Raw genomic sequence first — 13,573 nt, forward strand, 5'->3', positions numbered from 1 at the left:
GTGATTGGATATCCCGTTGGTGATACGCGTGTATTTCACGGTTTATCACCAATCTAACCTACAATGTTGATCGGGATCTCAGGAACAGCAGGATCAGGCAAGACGGAGGTGGCCAGGTACTTGATTTTTCAAGGTTTTAAATTGTTGTCATATGATTTCTTAGGGGACTCCACACCAGAAACAGAAGAGTTTGACAATCTGACTCAAGATGAGATACATTCAACTCAGTTCGATGTCCACAAAAGCTTTTCAGAATTGGGGGACTTGGTTGAGTTTGTAACCCAGAACTGGAGAGAGAATTATGTCGTAGCGAATCTCAATGATATCGAAATGTTGACGAGTTTACAAAAGAGACCTTTCTTCTTGCACATTTCCATCGATGCTCCATTGACTTTGAGATACGAACGTTACAAATTGAAAAGCAGCATGGACAGGGTAAGTTTGTCTGAATTTGTGGAAAGAAATGATAATGAGCTTTTCAGCTTGGAGAATCCATTAATTGAGATCAACAACCAGGCCCAAATCAAGATCATCAATACATCTCGTTCCATCAAAGATCTTTACGTGAAATTATCAGAGTTGAACTTACTCAACCATTCCAGATTGAGGCCTACCTGGGATTCGTACTTCATGAGGTTGGCAGACTTGGCTGCCTTGAGATCTAATTGCATGAAAAGACGAGTCGGTTGTGTTCTCGTCCGTCAGAACCGTGTCATTGCAACAGGTTACAATGGTACACCCAGGCACTTGACCAATTGCAATGAGGGTGGTTGTCCAAGGTGTAATAAAGGTGAGGGTAGTGGAGCAGGTCTTTCGACCTGCTTATGTTTGCACGCTGAGGAAAATGCTCTATTGGAAGCGGGAAGAGATAGAATAGGAGGAGACGGGGTGTTGTACTGTAACACATGCCCATGCTTGACGTGCTCGATCAAGATAGTCCAAAGTGGTATCAAAGAGGTGGTTTACGCGCAAAGCTACTCCATGGACGAGTTGAGCCACAAGGTGTTGAGCGAAGGGAAGATCATTTTAAGACAATTCCAACCACCTTCAGAGGGGATCTTTATATAATTTGCATTTACAAGACAAGGATATAATGAACAATACTAAGACATATCTTGATTTAGTTTGAATTTATTTAAAGAATATTAAAGCATATCTTGATCTAGTTTTCAGTATCTTAATATTACAAATACTTAATATCTTGTATGGGATTGACGAGTGATTATATCTCCTTGTATTCATAAGGTCCATCCTTTTCGGCAACGTCGGCCTCGATTCTTTCGATCTCTTGACCATCGACGCTCAAGAATGCTTCAACGCGGTCGCCTGGTTGGATTTGTCCAACACCCTTTGGAGTTCCAGTCAAAATCAAGTCGCCTTTCTCCAAGGTCATAATGGAAGACATGTGGCTCAAGATCTTGTGGATAGGGAAAATCATCAAATCGGTCTTGTCCTGTTGCTTGACTTCACCGTTGACCTTCAACTTTAACTCAACGTTGTAAGGATCCTTGATCTTGTCCTTTGGAATGAAATTGGATACAGGCAAAAAAGTATCAAAACCCTTACCAATTGACCAAGGCAAGCCCTTCTTCTTGGCCTCGTCTTGCACGTTTCTGGCAGTCAAGTCGATCGTCAAAGCGTAGCCCTCGATCGCCTCCAATGCTTGTTCGTGGGTGAAGGTGGATGGAAGGTTCTTCAACTCACGGTTCAACGTGAATGCAAGCTCAACCTCATAGTGCACAACCACGCCTTTGGGAGTCAAAATAGGACCCTGTTGAGGCTTCAAGATCGACGAAGAAGGCTTCAAGAAGAAGAAAGGCTGTTGGGGTTTAGCGTTGTTGAGCTCCTTGATGTGGGCAGCGTAATTGCGGCCAATACAAAGGATCTTTCTGGCGGTAGAGAGGTAATTGAGCGACATGGTGGTCTGTGGAGGAAGTGGTGGAAACTGTGCTACTTTTAAGTTGTGGGGGAGATCTGACTCTTACCGCGGCTGATTACATAACCAGCCCGGAGATTTAGGGTCTATTGTAGAGGATTAGAGTGGGGGTCATGGTTACTGTCAATACGAAGAAGACCGTGATGTGACCACAAGAGACGATCTCTGCACTTTCAGATGCTGCTCGCGTTTTGTTAGCTAGCCTAAGAGATGTTTTGTTCCCAAGTTTCAGCAGATGGTGAGAGATGAGTAGTGCCCTCATGGACTGTAGCTCAAAGTAGAAAAGTCGCCAGTGTGAATCCCCGGAAGCACAGACGACTTCTAGGACGGCCAACTTTCCCACTAGACTCCCACAAGGTACCTGTTGGCCAGGGTCAGGGAGGTCTGGCTGATATTGACGTCTTCGCTGGGAGTCGTGCACGCGCCGACAAATTTTCATAGAAATTTTCACACAATCAATCAAACCTACCAGTATCACCAAACACCTCCAAGATGTCGTCCACAGTTATGGGATCATGGGCGGATGCCGGCGACGAGTTCGCAGCTCCAGATATCACCGTCAACCCAGACGGAACCAAGACCGTCATCACGTACAGAACAAACGCCGAAGGTAAGAAAGTCAAGATAACCCAGAAGATCAGAGAAGTCAAGGTTCAAGAAAAGGTGCATCCATTGATCGCTAGAAGAAAGAACTGGAAGAAGTTCGGCAAAGAAATAAATAGTCCACCCGGTCCCGATACTAGTACAACCCAACTAGGTGAAAAGGTGGAATTGAAATTGAATCTTTCATGGAAACAAATCGAAAAGGAAGAAGAAGAAAACAAACAGCAAAAGATGTCTGCCCAAGTCATGCAAACCGTTAGATGTAGAACTTGTGGAGGTGACCATTACACTACCAAGTGTCCATTCAAGGACACCTTGGGCTCCAACGTGGCCGAAGCCGATGCTGCTGCCGCTGCCGCCACCGAAGCTGCATCCACCACTGCCAGTGGTAAATATGTTCCAAGACACTTGCGTATGGATGCCAACGGTAACTTGCCAAGCAAGGAGTCTCGTGACGATTCTACTACATTGAAGATCTCCCAATTGAACACTTTCGTCGACGAAGAAATGTTGAGAGACGAATTACTCTCCTGGTTCGGCCCATTGCAAAGAGTCAACATTGTCAGAAACAGAGAAACTGGCGAATCCAGAGGATTTGCCTACGTTTCCTTTGCTACTGAAGAGCTTGCTCAACGTGCTTTAGATGCTTTGAACGGTAAGGGTTACCATTCATTGATTTTGCATTTGGAATGGTCGAAGAAGAGAAAGCCATGAGTCGGCACCATATAACTGTATAGGTATATTAGGGTAACGCATATATTGACAAGATGTAGAATCAATTGGAGCGCGGTGATGGGCGAGGAACGGCTGGATATGCCAACGGAGAGAAGTTACCTATTTGGGTTGCGGCCATATCTAGTCGATAGTGCACTGGTTTGAAGGTTAGAATCGAGTGCAGATCACACACTGGTTAGACAACTCAAGCGGGGATGGGCTTGTAGCAGGGTACTAAAAAGGATTGTTGGTTCCAGACAGATCGAACGAATGCGAGAAAGTGATAGTTTCCATCATTTATACATTAGAGCTGCACTCGTAAGATTATTTACCCAGTAATGTTTGGTCTCTGCAGCCGTGCTGTTTTCAAATAAATGGATTTAGAGGATATTCAATTTTACTAACAATAGTCAAGTATACAAGATTAGCAACAGGACATCGTGATATGCCTACTATAAGACTTTTCATCACAACGTGTTGAGAAGTATACAGTTACTGTCCAGGCCCTGTAGTCTAAGTGTGATTCTGGCTGACCAAGCCGAAGCCCCAACTGCAGGGGGGTGGGGCAGTTCCAATCGCTGAATACAACAAAGTCAAGCTGGAACGCTAGTAACGCATTAAGGTTTGCGAAATTTCAAGAATTCCACCCATACACCTTATTAGGTGGAGACGAACCATCTTTGTTCATGGGTTGCTACTGGGGTTGATCGAGCTATGAATCTCTACTGAATCTCTACTGAATCTCTGAGCTTCCTCTACTGCGATTTTCTGTTCCTGGTAAGCCTACCTCAGTCTGCGTGGCGCCAAACTGACACAGCATGAGTGTTGCATAAGGGATGATGTTTCACACTGATCATGCTCAAACTTGTATGTATCATGGTAGTGTTCAAACTACGTGTATGGTGTGTGTGTATGTCTCACTATACGGTCAAGGGTGTCCATCGACCTACCGCATATCCCGTCATTGCCGCATCGCCCAGAAATAGGCGGTGCTAGCGTACTCTAATGCAAATGCCGGTCACTCCGCGCTGGCTATTGTCATTCACCGTATTTGCCCTCTATTGTCTACCTGGCTACAATACCCCCGTACGGCTGACCACCAAGGCGGGGACGTGGTGGCAGTGGCTGCTGATAGCAGTGACTGCCACCTTGCACTAGCCAGCACCCTCCCAGCCGCCACCGCCACGTCAATTGCTACGCACTTGCCCTACAGTGCGTAGTCGCCGCCGCCACCGAGAAGTCTAAACCGCCGTTTTGACGCTATGCGCCGCCGGAATGGCTTCCACACAACGCCACTACCAGCTTCTGCCCGTCATTTCCCTCGCAGCCAAGATTTTCACCGAAGCAACATCGGTACGACCGCATCTGCCGCGCTTGCCGTCGTTCCGTTCCGTACCATCAGCAGCCGCCGTTCCATGCGTCATGTGATCGTGCCCTTACAGACGCCATTGTAGTCAGTAGCAAATTGCCATCAACGTCCTCCTGCATCTCCTGCTTCTGCCACTCCCTCCTCCGTCCCAGCGTGCAGCAGGCGTACTCACATCCGCACTTCTGACTCTTCCTCCAATTGCAACTTCCGCAACTGCCCTGGTGACGTACTAGCTTCTGCCATGTCCCTAGCATCTCCCGCCAGATCCAAGGAGGCACCCTCCACCCCCAAGAAGGGCTTTTTCAGCAAGATTCTCCGGCGAGGCTCCCAGAGATCGTCCAGACGGTCTCCCACGGCTGCCACACCCGAGTCGGTGGAAAGAGCTTCTAGAACATCCACCTCGCCGTCTCCCATCACCAACTTGAGCATCAGCAACAGAGAGGGAAGCGTGGTCAGCAGTGGGTCGAAGCGCCACAGCTACTTGGGTTTCATCGACGACGACTACTCCAGTCTCTACGACGATGACGTTGGCGATGTCAATATCGACTCCGATACTTCGTCCACCGCATCGTTCGGTTCTCCACGAGTAAGGAACAACTCGTTCGATAACGCTTTCGACGAGTACAATGAGAAAATCCGGTTTCCCACCTTGAACAACAGCTCCACCGACCAGATCGATATCACGGCCGTACCCTCTAACGAGGACTCGCCGTGGGCCGGGCTCAACCCCGACACTCTCGAGGCTCCGAAATATATCAAGATCACCAAGAAGAACAAGCACAGTCCGAAGGCCATCAACAATTTGTTTTTGGCCCAAGAACTCAATACCGAGACCGACGAGTCTACCGACAAACCCACGCTCGATCTTTCTTCCAGTGGTGAAGAAGACGATGCCGACACGCCTACCTCAGTGAATGGTAACGGCAATGCTCAAGAGCCTGTTCGCGAAGGCCAAGACCCTGGAAAGAGAAACCAAGGAGAGTTGTTCGTGCTTGAATTCAGCAGAGATGGAAAGTATATGGCAGCTGCTGGTAGAGACTCCACCATCAAAATCTGGAAAGTTATTTCTTCCCCATTAGGCAGACTCGAATCTAAAAGTACGTCTCCCACTGGTCACACCAAAAGCAAGAAATGCCGTGGTAAGAACAATAAGATCTATGACGCAGCACCGGTTTTTCATCAGAAGCCATACAAGATCTTGAAGGGACACACCCAGAGTATTCTCACTTTGGACTGGAGTAAAAACAATTTCCTCTTATCAGGAGGAATGGATAGAACGGTGAAATTATGGCACATTGAAAGAGAGGAGTGTCTTCAGACTTTCAACCACGAAGATTTTGTGACATGCGCTAAATTCCACCCTAACGACGACAGGTTCTTCTTGAGTGGGTCTCTTGACAATCAGGTGAGACTATGGTCTATTTTGGAGAGTAATATTGCCTACTACAAGAACTTAGGAGACAATATATTGATCACAGCATTGTCGGTGACTCCAGATGGAGAATTTGCTATCATCGGAGGATTTTATGGGACTGTGTTTGCTTTGGAAGTGAACGGGTTACATATCAGACAAAGAGTGGACATTAAGGATAGGTCAATTGTCCATCCATTCTTGCACAAAAATGGTAACAAAATCACCGGAATCAAAATTTACGAAACCCTGCTGTATAATGAGAAAGAGGAAACTGACCCCTTGGTGAAATGGGCATATCTTATTTCTACGAACGATTCAAAAATAAGATTGGTACGTCTGACCCAGAAGAAATTAGTGACACGGTTTAAGGGACATGCCAATAATTCGTCTTCCATAAACGCTTCAATAACCGATGACAATCGGTACATCTTGTCCGCCTCGGAAGATCATTGGTGCTATGTTTGGGAAAATAACAACAGTATCATCAATAATAAACTAAAGCAATCAGTGAAAGATCTTCTAGTCGAAGGGAAACACCATATCTCAGATCTACAACATAAGCACAAGAAGTATGCCAAGTTGATCCAAGACAACAAGTTAATGAAGAAGCTTTTAGAGTCTGATGAACAGGGAGAACATATTTCTAATGAAAATAACAGCTATTCGGCTTTTCATGCACATAGCTCTAAGATTAACGCTGCTATTTTCGCTCCTGAAAGTACAAAGAAGTTGTTAGAATTATCAGACGATGTGATATTCGACTTAGTAAAAAGATATAAAGCATGCATAGAGGGTTTATCTTCTTCTGAAGAGCATGATAGAAGATGTGGAGAAAAGAAAGGTTCCTTAAAGGGCTTGGTTGAAGAATCAAATGGTAATATTATCGTGACTACTGATGAATATGGTGCAATAAGAGTTTTCAGGCAAGATTCAGCTCATAGAATTAGGAAACGTTTGATAGGACTTAATTCTAGGAGCCAAAAGAATCATAGCACTGAAGACCTTAAGGGTATGAATTGTGATGGACACAAACCTTTGAAGTTGGAACTTCCTGCAGTGAAGAGATTGGCCAAACATGGGAAGAGCTTAAGTCCAAGCCATGATGGGTACTTCCACTTTAAGAATAAGCATCGGGGGAATTCCAAGTCTAGCGGATTTAGTAGTCAGGATAGTAAGTTTGGGTCTGTGAGAAGCGACAATACCTTGTCAAGTGACAGGAAAACACAACTGAGTCATACCCTGTCAACTTTGATCCTGGGTGATGAGTCAGTAGTTCCTTCGCGGAATTTAGGAGGTGAGATTAGACTAGATATGAAATGAAGGTGAATGCCTTCAGGATCCTTATCTTTGCATTCCCTGATTGCAAAGCACGAGAATTCACATAATTTATACCACTCAACAGAGACACTACTCTCTTATTTATGATTAATGTTAGGGAAACATAGGTTCAAATGTATGGACTAAGTTTACAATTGCGGCGAATGTAACATGGAGAACCGACCGATAATAGTACTTCACTACATCTAGTCTTCAAAGCCATGGATGATATCACGTAGCTATCAAACTATTAAAATTCAAGTTCTAGAAGAGTACAAGAAACGACAAGAAACCTTCAGTTTATTCTCATTTTTACATTTATTAAACATTATACAATACAATTAACCAGACCAATATTGGTAGCTCTTAGGTTTACTAACACTGATTGGCAATTTATCAATCTCACCTTGGTTCACTTTCTGACCTTCAGATTCAGAAGAGTCTCTATTCTTTTCTGACTTTAATGGGTTCAAAGACTTGTTGATTTCGTTCACTCTGACTGGTTTGATTAAATCATCCAAGACTTCTGTCAATTCAGGTCTTTGCTCCTTCAAGTTTTGGATTTTCTCATATTGTACCCATCTTTCAATCAATACTTGCTTTCTTTCCAAATTCAACTGGTTTTCAATTTTCAATAAGTTTTCCTGTAAAGTGTCCAACTTCTTTAATTTGTGACTGAACTTTTCTAAGGTCAACTCAGTGATTTGATTTATTAAGTTCGACTGTTCTAGTATGGATTCTTGCAAATTATCATGAGCGTTTGACTTCACAATGTTCCTTCCTTCTTGATCCTTGACGATCTTCTTGACTATGTCTGCTATCAAATTTTCATTCTTAATGACAGTTGTATCTTTCTTTTTGGCATCATCGACTATTCTGTTTAAGTATTTATCTTCAATAGGCAATTGAACGAATTTGATTAAGCATTGTTCTCTGGTTTTAGAACCAACATGTTCACTAATCTTTTCCCATTGACCGTTGGTATTTGTAAAGATTGACCCGTTGGCTGCATTTGCAGAAGAGTCCAACGTTCCAAACATTTCAATACCTTCAAGCAATAATAAAACTTCTTGTTCTGACCACTCAGCAGCTTCATCTGACTTCTGTAATCTGACAAAGTCTGACGCTTGAAAGTTCAGGGGAAACAAGCCCTGGTCGTAACATAAGTGACACAAGATGCTTGCGTTGTTTATAGTAGAACTCGAATTATGTGTGTATGTCTTGATTCTTAAGTTATGGTATCTTACCGTGGTTGCATCTTTTCCACAAATGTTACAGAAGTATTGGACGATAGTGTTGTTTTTGCCTGTGATTTTGCTGTTTGAAGTAGTGTAAATATTTCTTCTTACTTCCAAATTCAATGCATTTGAAGATGCTTCTTTTTTTGATTCTGATTCTGAAGGTGGGGGTAACTTGCTTTCTTTGTCATTTACTATTTTGGCATTTTCTGGAATTAATGGCAACAACCCAGTAGGGGTATCCAAAGTAATCTGGAAGTGACCAGTGTACTGCGGACCAACTATGGATGGTTTTGTCTTGGGATCAATTTGATAGTTGATTAAGCCCCACTTCTCCAAAAACTGATGGATTCTGATAATGGAGGCCACATCCCCAGCCAAATTTCTTCTTACTGCAGTGACAGTTAAGTATTCTATAGGGTTGATTCTGTAGGCGTTCACCATGAAATCTCTGATGTTCTTATAGATTTCAGGTGATTTATAGATTGATCTCGAACCACTGTCTCCAAAAAAGTCAGGGAAAGACTTCTCTTCAATAGAATGAACTTCGTCCAAATTGAACCACTTGGAGAAAGAAGGAATTATAACATGGGCGGCTTGTTCCACTAAATAGGCCCTTGCCTTCTCCTGGAATTCAGTCTTAACTTGTCCAAGGTCGACACTAGCTTCTTCTTCCATTTGCACGTCACCATTACCTCCTTGGCCATTGCCTTCAGTTGGGACAATCTTGGTCTCGTTTTCGGCACCATCCGCAACTGGCGGCTTTGTTTCTGGTTCTATAGATGCCATATTCGATTGATGGACCAGATAAGGTTGATGAATAGTTCAGATGTTTAGAAGTGAGTGTTTTTTCGTTGAAATGAGTTGTGCACGACATGACACTTTGTCGCTTTCGAGACTAATGTCGTACAAGAAACGACATCTCACTTTCACCTCAGACGCGTTATTTACAGCCACCGTGATCTAAGAAGCACAGTATTGAACTGGCATACCACACCATGACTTCTTCTAGGCTCAGAAGGCTGACCCGCAATGCTCTGAAATCAGAGATATACAAAGAGTTGAGCGACTCAGAGTCACAGTCAGAGGGAGAAGAAAGTGACTACGAAATCGTTGCCGCACCAAGGCCCATCAAGAGAAGTAAGAACTCAAAGGCAGGACCCCCTACTAAGCGGGCAAGAGTTCCTCGCGGAAAGAATGTTAATTTGGACCAATTGGAAGCAGGCTTGCCTGAGAACTACCTTTATCAAGCGTTAGCCCAGCCAGACATTGACACTCAGGATTTGGCGTTGGAATGGATTGAATCATATACAGAGGATGAGGAAGAAGCAAAAAATACTTCGTTGACTATATTAATAAACTTGTTGCTCCGCAGCTGTGGATCAGTGTACTTGTTCGAAGCACATGATTTAGTCAATCTCGAGTCAGCAGCAGAGACAGTTGGCGAACTAACAATTCTTTTTGGGAACCAAAAATCACACAGATATCCATTTAAGGCACTCCCAGCTTTCAAGAGTAATGTGTTGTCATTTTTTGAAGATTTGATCAAAATTGCCCATGAGAAGGGTTCCTTATACAAATACAATAAGGATGATCAAGAGGAAGATGATGCTGACACTTACTTGGCATCTCCCTTAATGAATCAGATATTGACTTGGATTTCATCCTTGAGCACATGTACAATAAGACCACTCAGATTTATTGCTACCCTGATTTTGCTCAGTATCCAAAATCAACTTTGTCATATCATCAATTCAGTTGTGATCAATTTGGAAAAGTCACAACGTCAATTAACCAGGGCTAACCAAAAAAATAAATCAAAAATTCAAACAATATCGAGAGCAGTGCAAAGTTACCAGAATCAGAAAGATACCATTTTAGAGTATTTTAGTGAAATAGGTGATATCACCTTGGGTCATAGGTATCGCGATATAGATCCTGTTATACGTCAAGAGTGTATTAAATACTTGGGGCAAGCTATGATGATTTTCCCTGATCATTTTTTTCAACCTACTTTCCTCCGATTCTATGGGTGGTTATTATCAGACCCTTCGAGCCTGGTCAGAATCGAGGTTACTAAAGTTTTATTGAGGCTCTATAAGAATTTTACTGGTTCAGGAAAATCAAGCTCTAATAACTTGAATATCGGGTTTAGACAGTTTACTGAGAGATATAAAGAACAACTCATCAAGATGAACAAACTCGATTCAGACGTCAATGTTCGCTTCAATACTTTAAGCATCTGTTGCGAATTGTTGAAGATTGGGTTCTTAAATGATTCTGAATGCTATGATATCATATCAATTTTCTTCTCAGTAAATGGAGGAGATGATTTTTATTCAAGAACCATGTCAAAAACTAATTACAATAAATTTAAAACAGAGATAGCCAAATTTGTTACTATCTTGAATGACTTAAAGTTGAAAGAACGTTTAGAGAAGTATGCTAGGATTCTTGATAGCTATCTGTCTCCGCAATTTGATGAGGGGGATGTTTTAAGTCTAAAATCCTGTTTAAGGCTCAAAGAATTGATTGACATTTTGCAAAATTGTGCTGATCATTACAAAGAAAATTTGCTGCCAGAAGTGCAAGATACATTCCTGCTCAAGAAGCAAATCTCGGCAGTTTTTGAATCTGTTTACGCTACACCAACTTTCGATAACACGTGGGAGGTATTAATCAAATACTTGACACTTGATATTCAACTGGTTGTTTTCATACCCCAGGATGACCAATTGAATGAAAATAATATAGACATTGACCAGTTAAAGAATGCTCTTGATTTATCGGAAGCAAAAGATAAAGACTATTTGTTATATTTTGTCGATGGTTCCATTGGCTCTATAATATCGAGGAAAGGGCCTGAACTTTCAAACATATTAACAAAGTTGGTCAACTACGTTCCAACTCTCCAATCTTTGGTGAAGTCAAAAGAGAGACTTTCTATATTTTTATCCATCTGGTACAAGTTGGTTCAATCTAACGAGGCTGCTTCTAACATTATTACTTCCTTCAATGAACTAGGGCATTTGCAACAGTACAACGACATTACGATTAAATTGTTGAAAGAATACCAAGCTTTTACGTTTACCGCTAATGAAACTAATTCGGAAGTATTGAGTGAATATGAGCTATTATTCGCAAAATTGTTCGAAAGCTATGACCAGGTCGTAACTACAGGATTAAGTATCCGAACACCAGAAATCAAAATTCAAGTTCAGAATACAATCGAGGAATTAGTGGGTGAATTGAAAGTGATTTTCAAAACAAGCAGACTTGATAATGCAAGTACAGATAATGAGTTGGGAACTCAAAAGAGAGTACTTCAAACTATTACGGAAGTATTAGTTCCATTTTCAAAGTTACAAAAATTGGGAGATTTTATTGATCTCAATGAATATTTGAATACCTCCAGTACATCCCAAGACTTATCAGTGTTTAGTTCAACAGTGCACACCATGAGAATTTTTAAGGTTCAGGTATTTTTGCAATCGTGGACTCAGAATTTTTTACAAGCATCCCCAAGACTTATTCAAAGCTTTAGAGCAGTTTTAGATTTGTTCCTAATAACCACTTCATGGAATCTTGAGAAAATTATCGCCTTGGAAGATGAATGTCTTCAAGCAAACTACGACATAGCCTTTTTATTTCAGAGATTGAATGAACTCATTCCCGTGTTAGTTGGCATTTTGGAGGATTCCAAACATCTGATCGAATTCATTATAGATCAGGATTTGAAATCAAGGTATTTTCTTATCAAAACAATTAATGAAATCCGGACCTTAGTGGCAGCTAAGTTGATTGATTTTATCACGTCGATCAAAGTGTTGTACGTCAAGTTCAAGTCAAAAAACGCATTCAAGAATTTTGATGACTTTTTTGGGAATAAGAATGGCATAGGGTTCCTATATGTGGTGAGATTAATACCCGAAGAACTTCAAAACCAACTCCTTGACCTCTTCTTGTACAAGGAAGCCCAGTTGGGCCGTGTGCTTGAAATCGAGTTAGACAGGAATGACATCGAGAATGTGAACATTGAGGACTTATTTTTGGGTGAAGAAGAAGGAAGCCCTGAAAGTGAAGAAGAAGCCTTACAGCGCAGTGTGTTTGATTCGGACGATGAATCTGATATCGAGGGTTCGGAAAATAAGCAATTGGTTCAACAACAAAGGTTGCGGAATCAAGAATTGAAACAGAAAGATGCGAAACAAAAGAAAGTTTGGGGTCTTGAAAAAGAGTTGTGTGTTTACACCTTGAAGATGTTCGCGTTGATTGATATGTCAATAATCGAGGAGAAGATTGACACCAGAGTTCAGCTCAATTCTGACAAGATTGGTGGGGTTTTTGCTAGACTCGTTAAGCAGCACAGTGCTCAAGATGGCGGTCCATCCGGCGGAACTGTTCCTCAAGTTCGAGTGGCTCCTAACGCCCATACTGAGGACGCAAACCATCAACGTCTACAAGAGTCACCTGAGCCGGAAGAACAGATTCAGGACCCAGAAACCGAGTTGGCCACCGATCTACCACCAGCCGAGCTTGAGCCTGTCCAAGCAGGATCGCCTTGAGTGTTCTACCTTGAAATACCTAATGCTAAATATGATCAAACCCCGTAAAGTCTCGTAACAACCCTTCGCGTTGGTTTCCCCGAAACAACAAGAATAGGCAACCCTACATGTGGTTGAGGCGCGCCTCAAAGTAACTCGGTTGAGTTTGAAGCTAGCGAACCCATTCAAATGACAATTTAGTAGCTGAGGCAAAGCGTTTGCCTGCTGGCTGAATGTCATCGTGGGCTCGGCAATAAGCCTCCCATTTGGATCTCGAGTGCGGAAAAAGAGCCAGGAGCACTGAAAATCAGGAGATGGGCTTGTCTTTGGATTCGTTGGTGCTCAGTTACAACAAAGGGGCCCTCTGCAGGTTTGTATCTTGCGGAACCACCCCATTGACCCGACTGATGTTTTTGATAAAAATCATGGCATTTCTGG

The 13,573-nt window shown here is 42.5% G+C and overlaps 6 protein-coding genes across 6 annotated transcripts; 4 read left to right on the forward strand and 2 right to left on the reverse strand.

Annotated features, from left to right (window-relative positions):
* Positions 1-61: 61 nt before the first annotated feature.
* Positions 62-1,108, forward strand: CANTADRAFT_26880 (deoxycytidine monophosphate deaminase; the record flags this gene model as incomplete). The annotated part of the gene is made up of 1 exon (XM_020207920.1): positions 62-1,108. A coding segment is annotated over one exon (1,007 nt), but the record flags the coding sequence as incomplete, so codon positions are not given.
* On the reverse strand, positions 1,107-2,031 carry CANTADRAFT_26881 (uncharacterized protein). The gene has a single exon (XM_020207921.1). The coding sequence runs from the start codon at positions 1,916-1,918 to the stop codon at positions 1,223-1,225; it is 696 nt and encodes a 231-aa protein (XP_020062984.1). The 5' UTR covers positions 1,919-2,031; the 3' UTR covers positions 1,107-1,222.
* Positions 2,032-2,428: 397 nt separating this feature from the next.
* On the forward strand, positions 2,429-3,253 carry TIF35 (translation initiation factor eIF3 subunit g; the record flags this gene model as incomplete). Its single annotated transcript, XM_020206898.1, has 1 exon — positions 2,429-3,253. The coding sequence occupies one exon, from the start codon at positions 2,429-2,431 to the stop codon at positions 3,251-3,253; it is 825 nt and encodes a 274-aa protein (XP_020062985.1).
* A 1,275-nt stretch (positions 3,254-4,528) lies between these two features.
* On the forward strand, positions 4,529-7,356 carry CANTADRAFT_22982 (uncharacterized protein; the record flags this gene model as incomplete). The annotated part of the gene is made up of 2 exons (XM_020206899.1): positions 4,529-4,606; positions 4,708-7,356. 2 exons carry the CDS (start codon positions 4,529-4,531, stop codon positions 7,354-7,356), a joined length of 2,727 nt encoding a protein of 908 aa, XP_020062986.1.
* A 338-nt stretch (positions 7,357-7,694) lies between these two features.
* On the reverse strand, positions 7,695-9,269 carry CANTADRAFT_91321 (uncharacterized protein; the record flags this gene model as incomplete). The annotated part of the gene is made up of 1 exon (XM_020211802.1): positions 7,695-9,269. One exon carries the CDS (start codon positions 9,267-9,269, stop codon positions 7,695-7,697), a length of 1,575 nt encoding a protein of 524 aa, XP_020062987.1.
* A 320-nt stretch (positions 9,270-9,589) lies between these two features.
* Positions 9,590-13,156, forward strand: IRR1 (Irr1p; the record flags this gene model as incomplete). The annotated part of the gene is made up of 1 exon (XM_020211098.1): positions 9,590-13,156. The coding sequence occupies one exon, from the start codon at positions 9,590-9,592 to the stop codon at positions 13,154-13,156; it is 3,567 nt and encodes a 1,188-aa protein (XP_020062988.1).
* Positions 13,157-13,573: the final 417 nt, after the last annotated feature.

This window comes from Suhomyces tanzawaensis (assembly GCF_001661415.1).
Source record: "Suhomyces tanzawaensis NRRL Y-17324 unplaced genomic scaffold CANTAscaffold_6, whole genome shotgun sequence".
NCBI lineage: Eukaryota > Fungi > Ascomycota > Pichiomycetes > Serinales > Debaryomycetaceae > Suhomyces > Suhomyces tanzawaensis.

Coding starts and splice junctions, on each gene's coding strand:
- CANTADRAFT_26881 (XM_020207921.1), bottom strand. CDS start 1,918: ATGTCGCTCAATTACCTCTCTACCGCCAGAAAGATCCTTTGTATTGGC.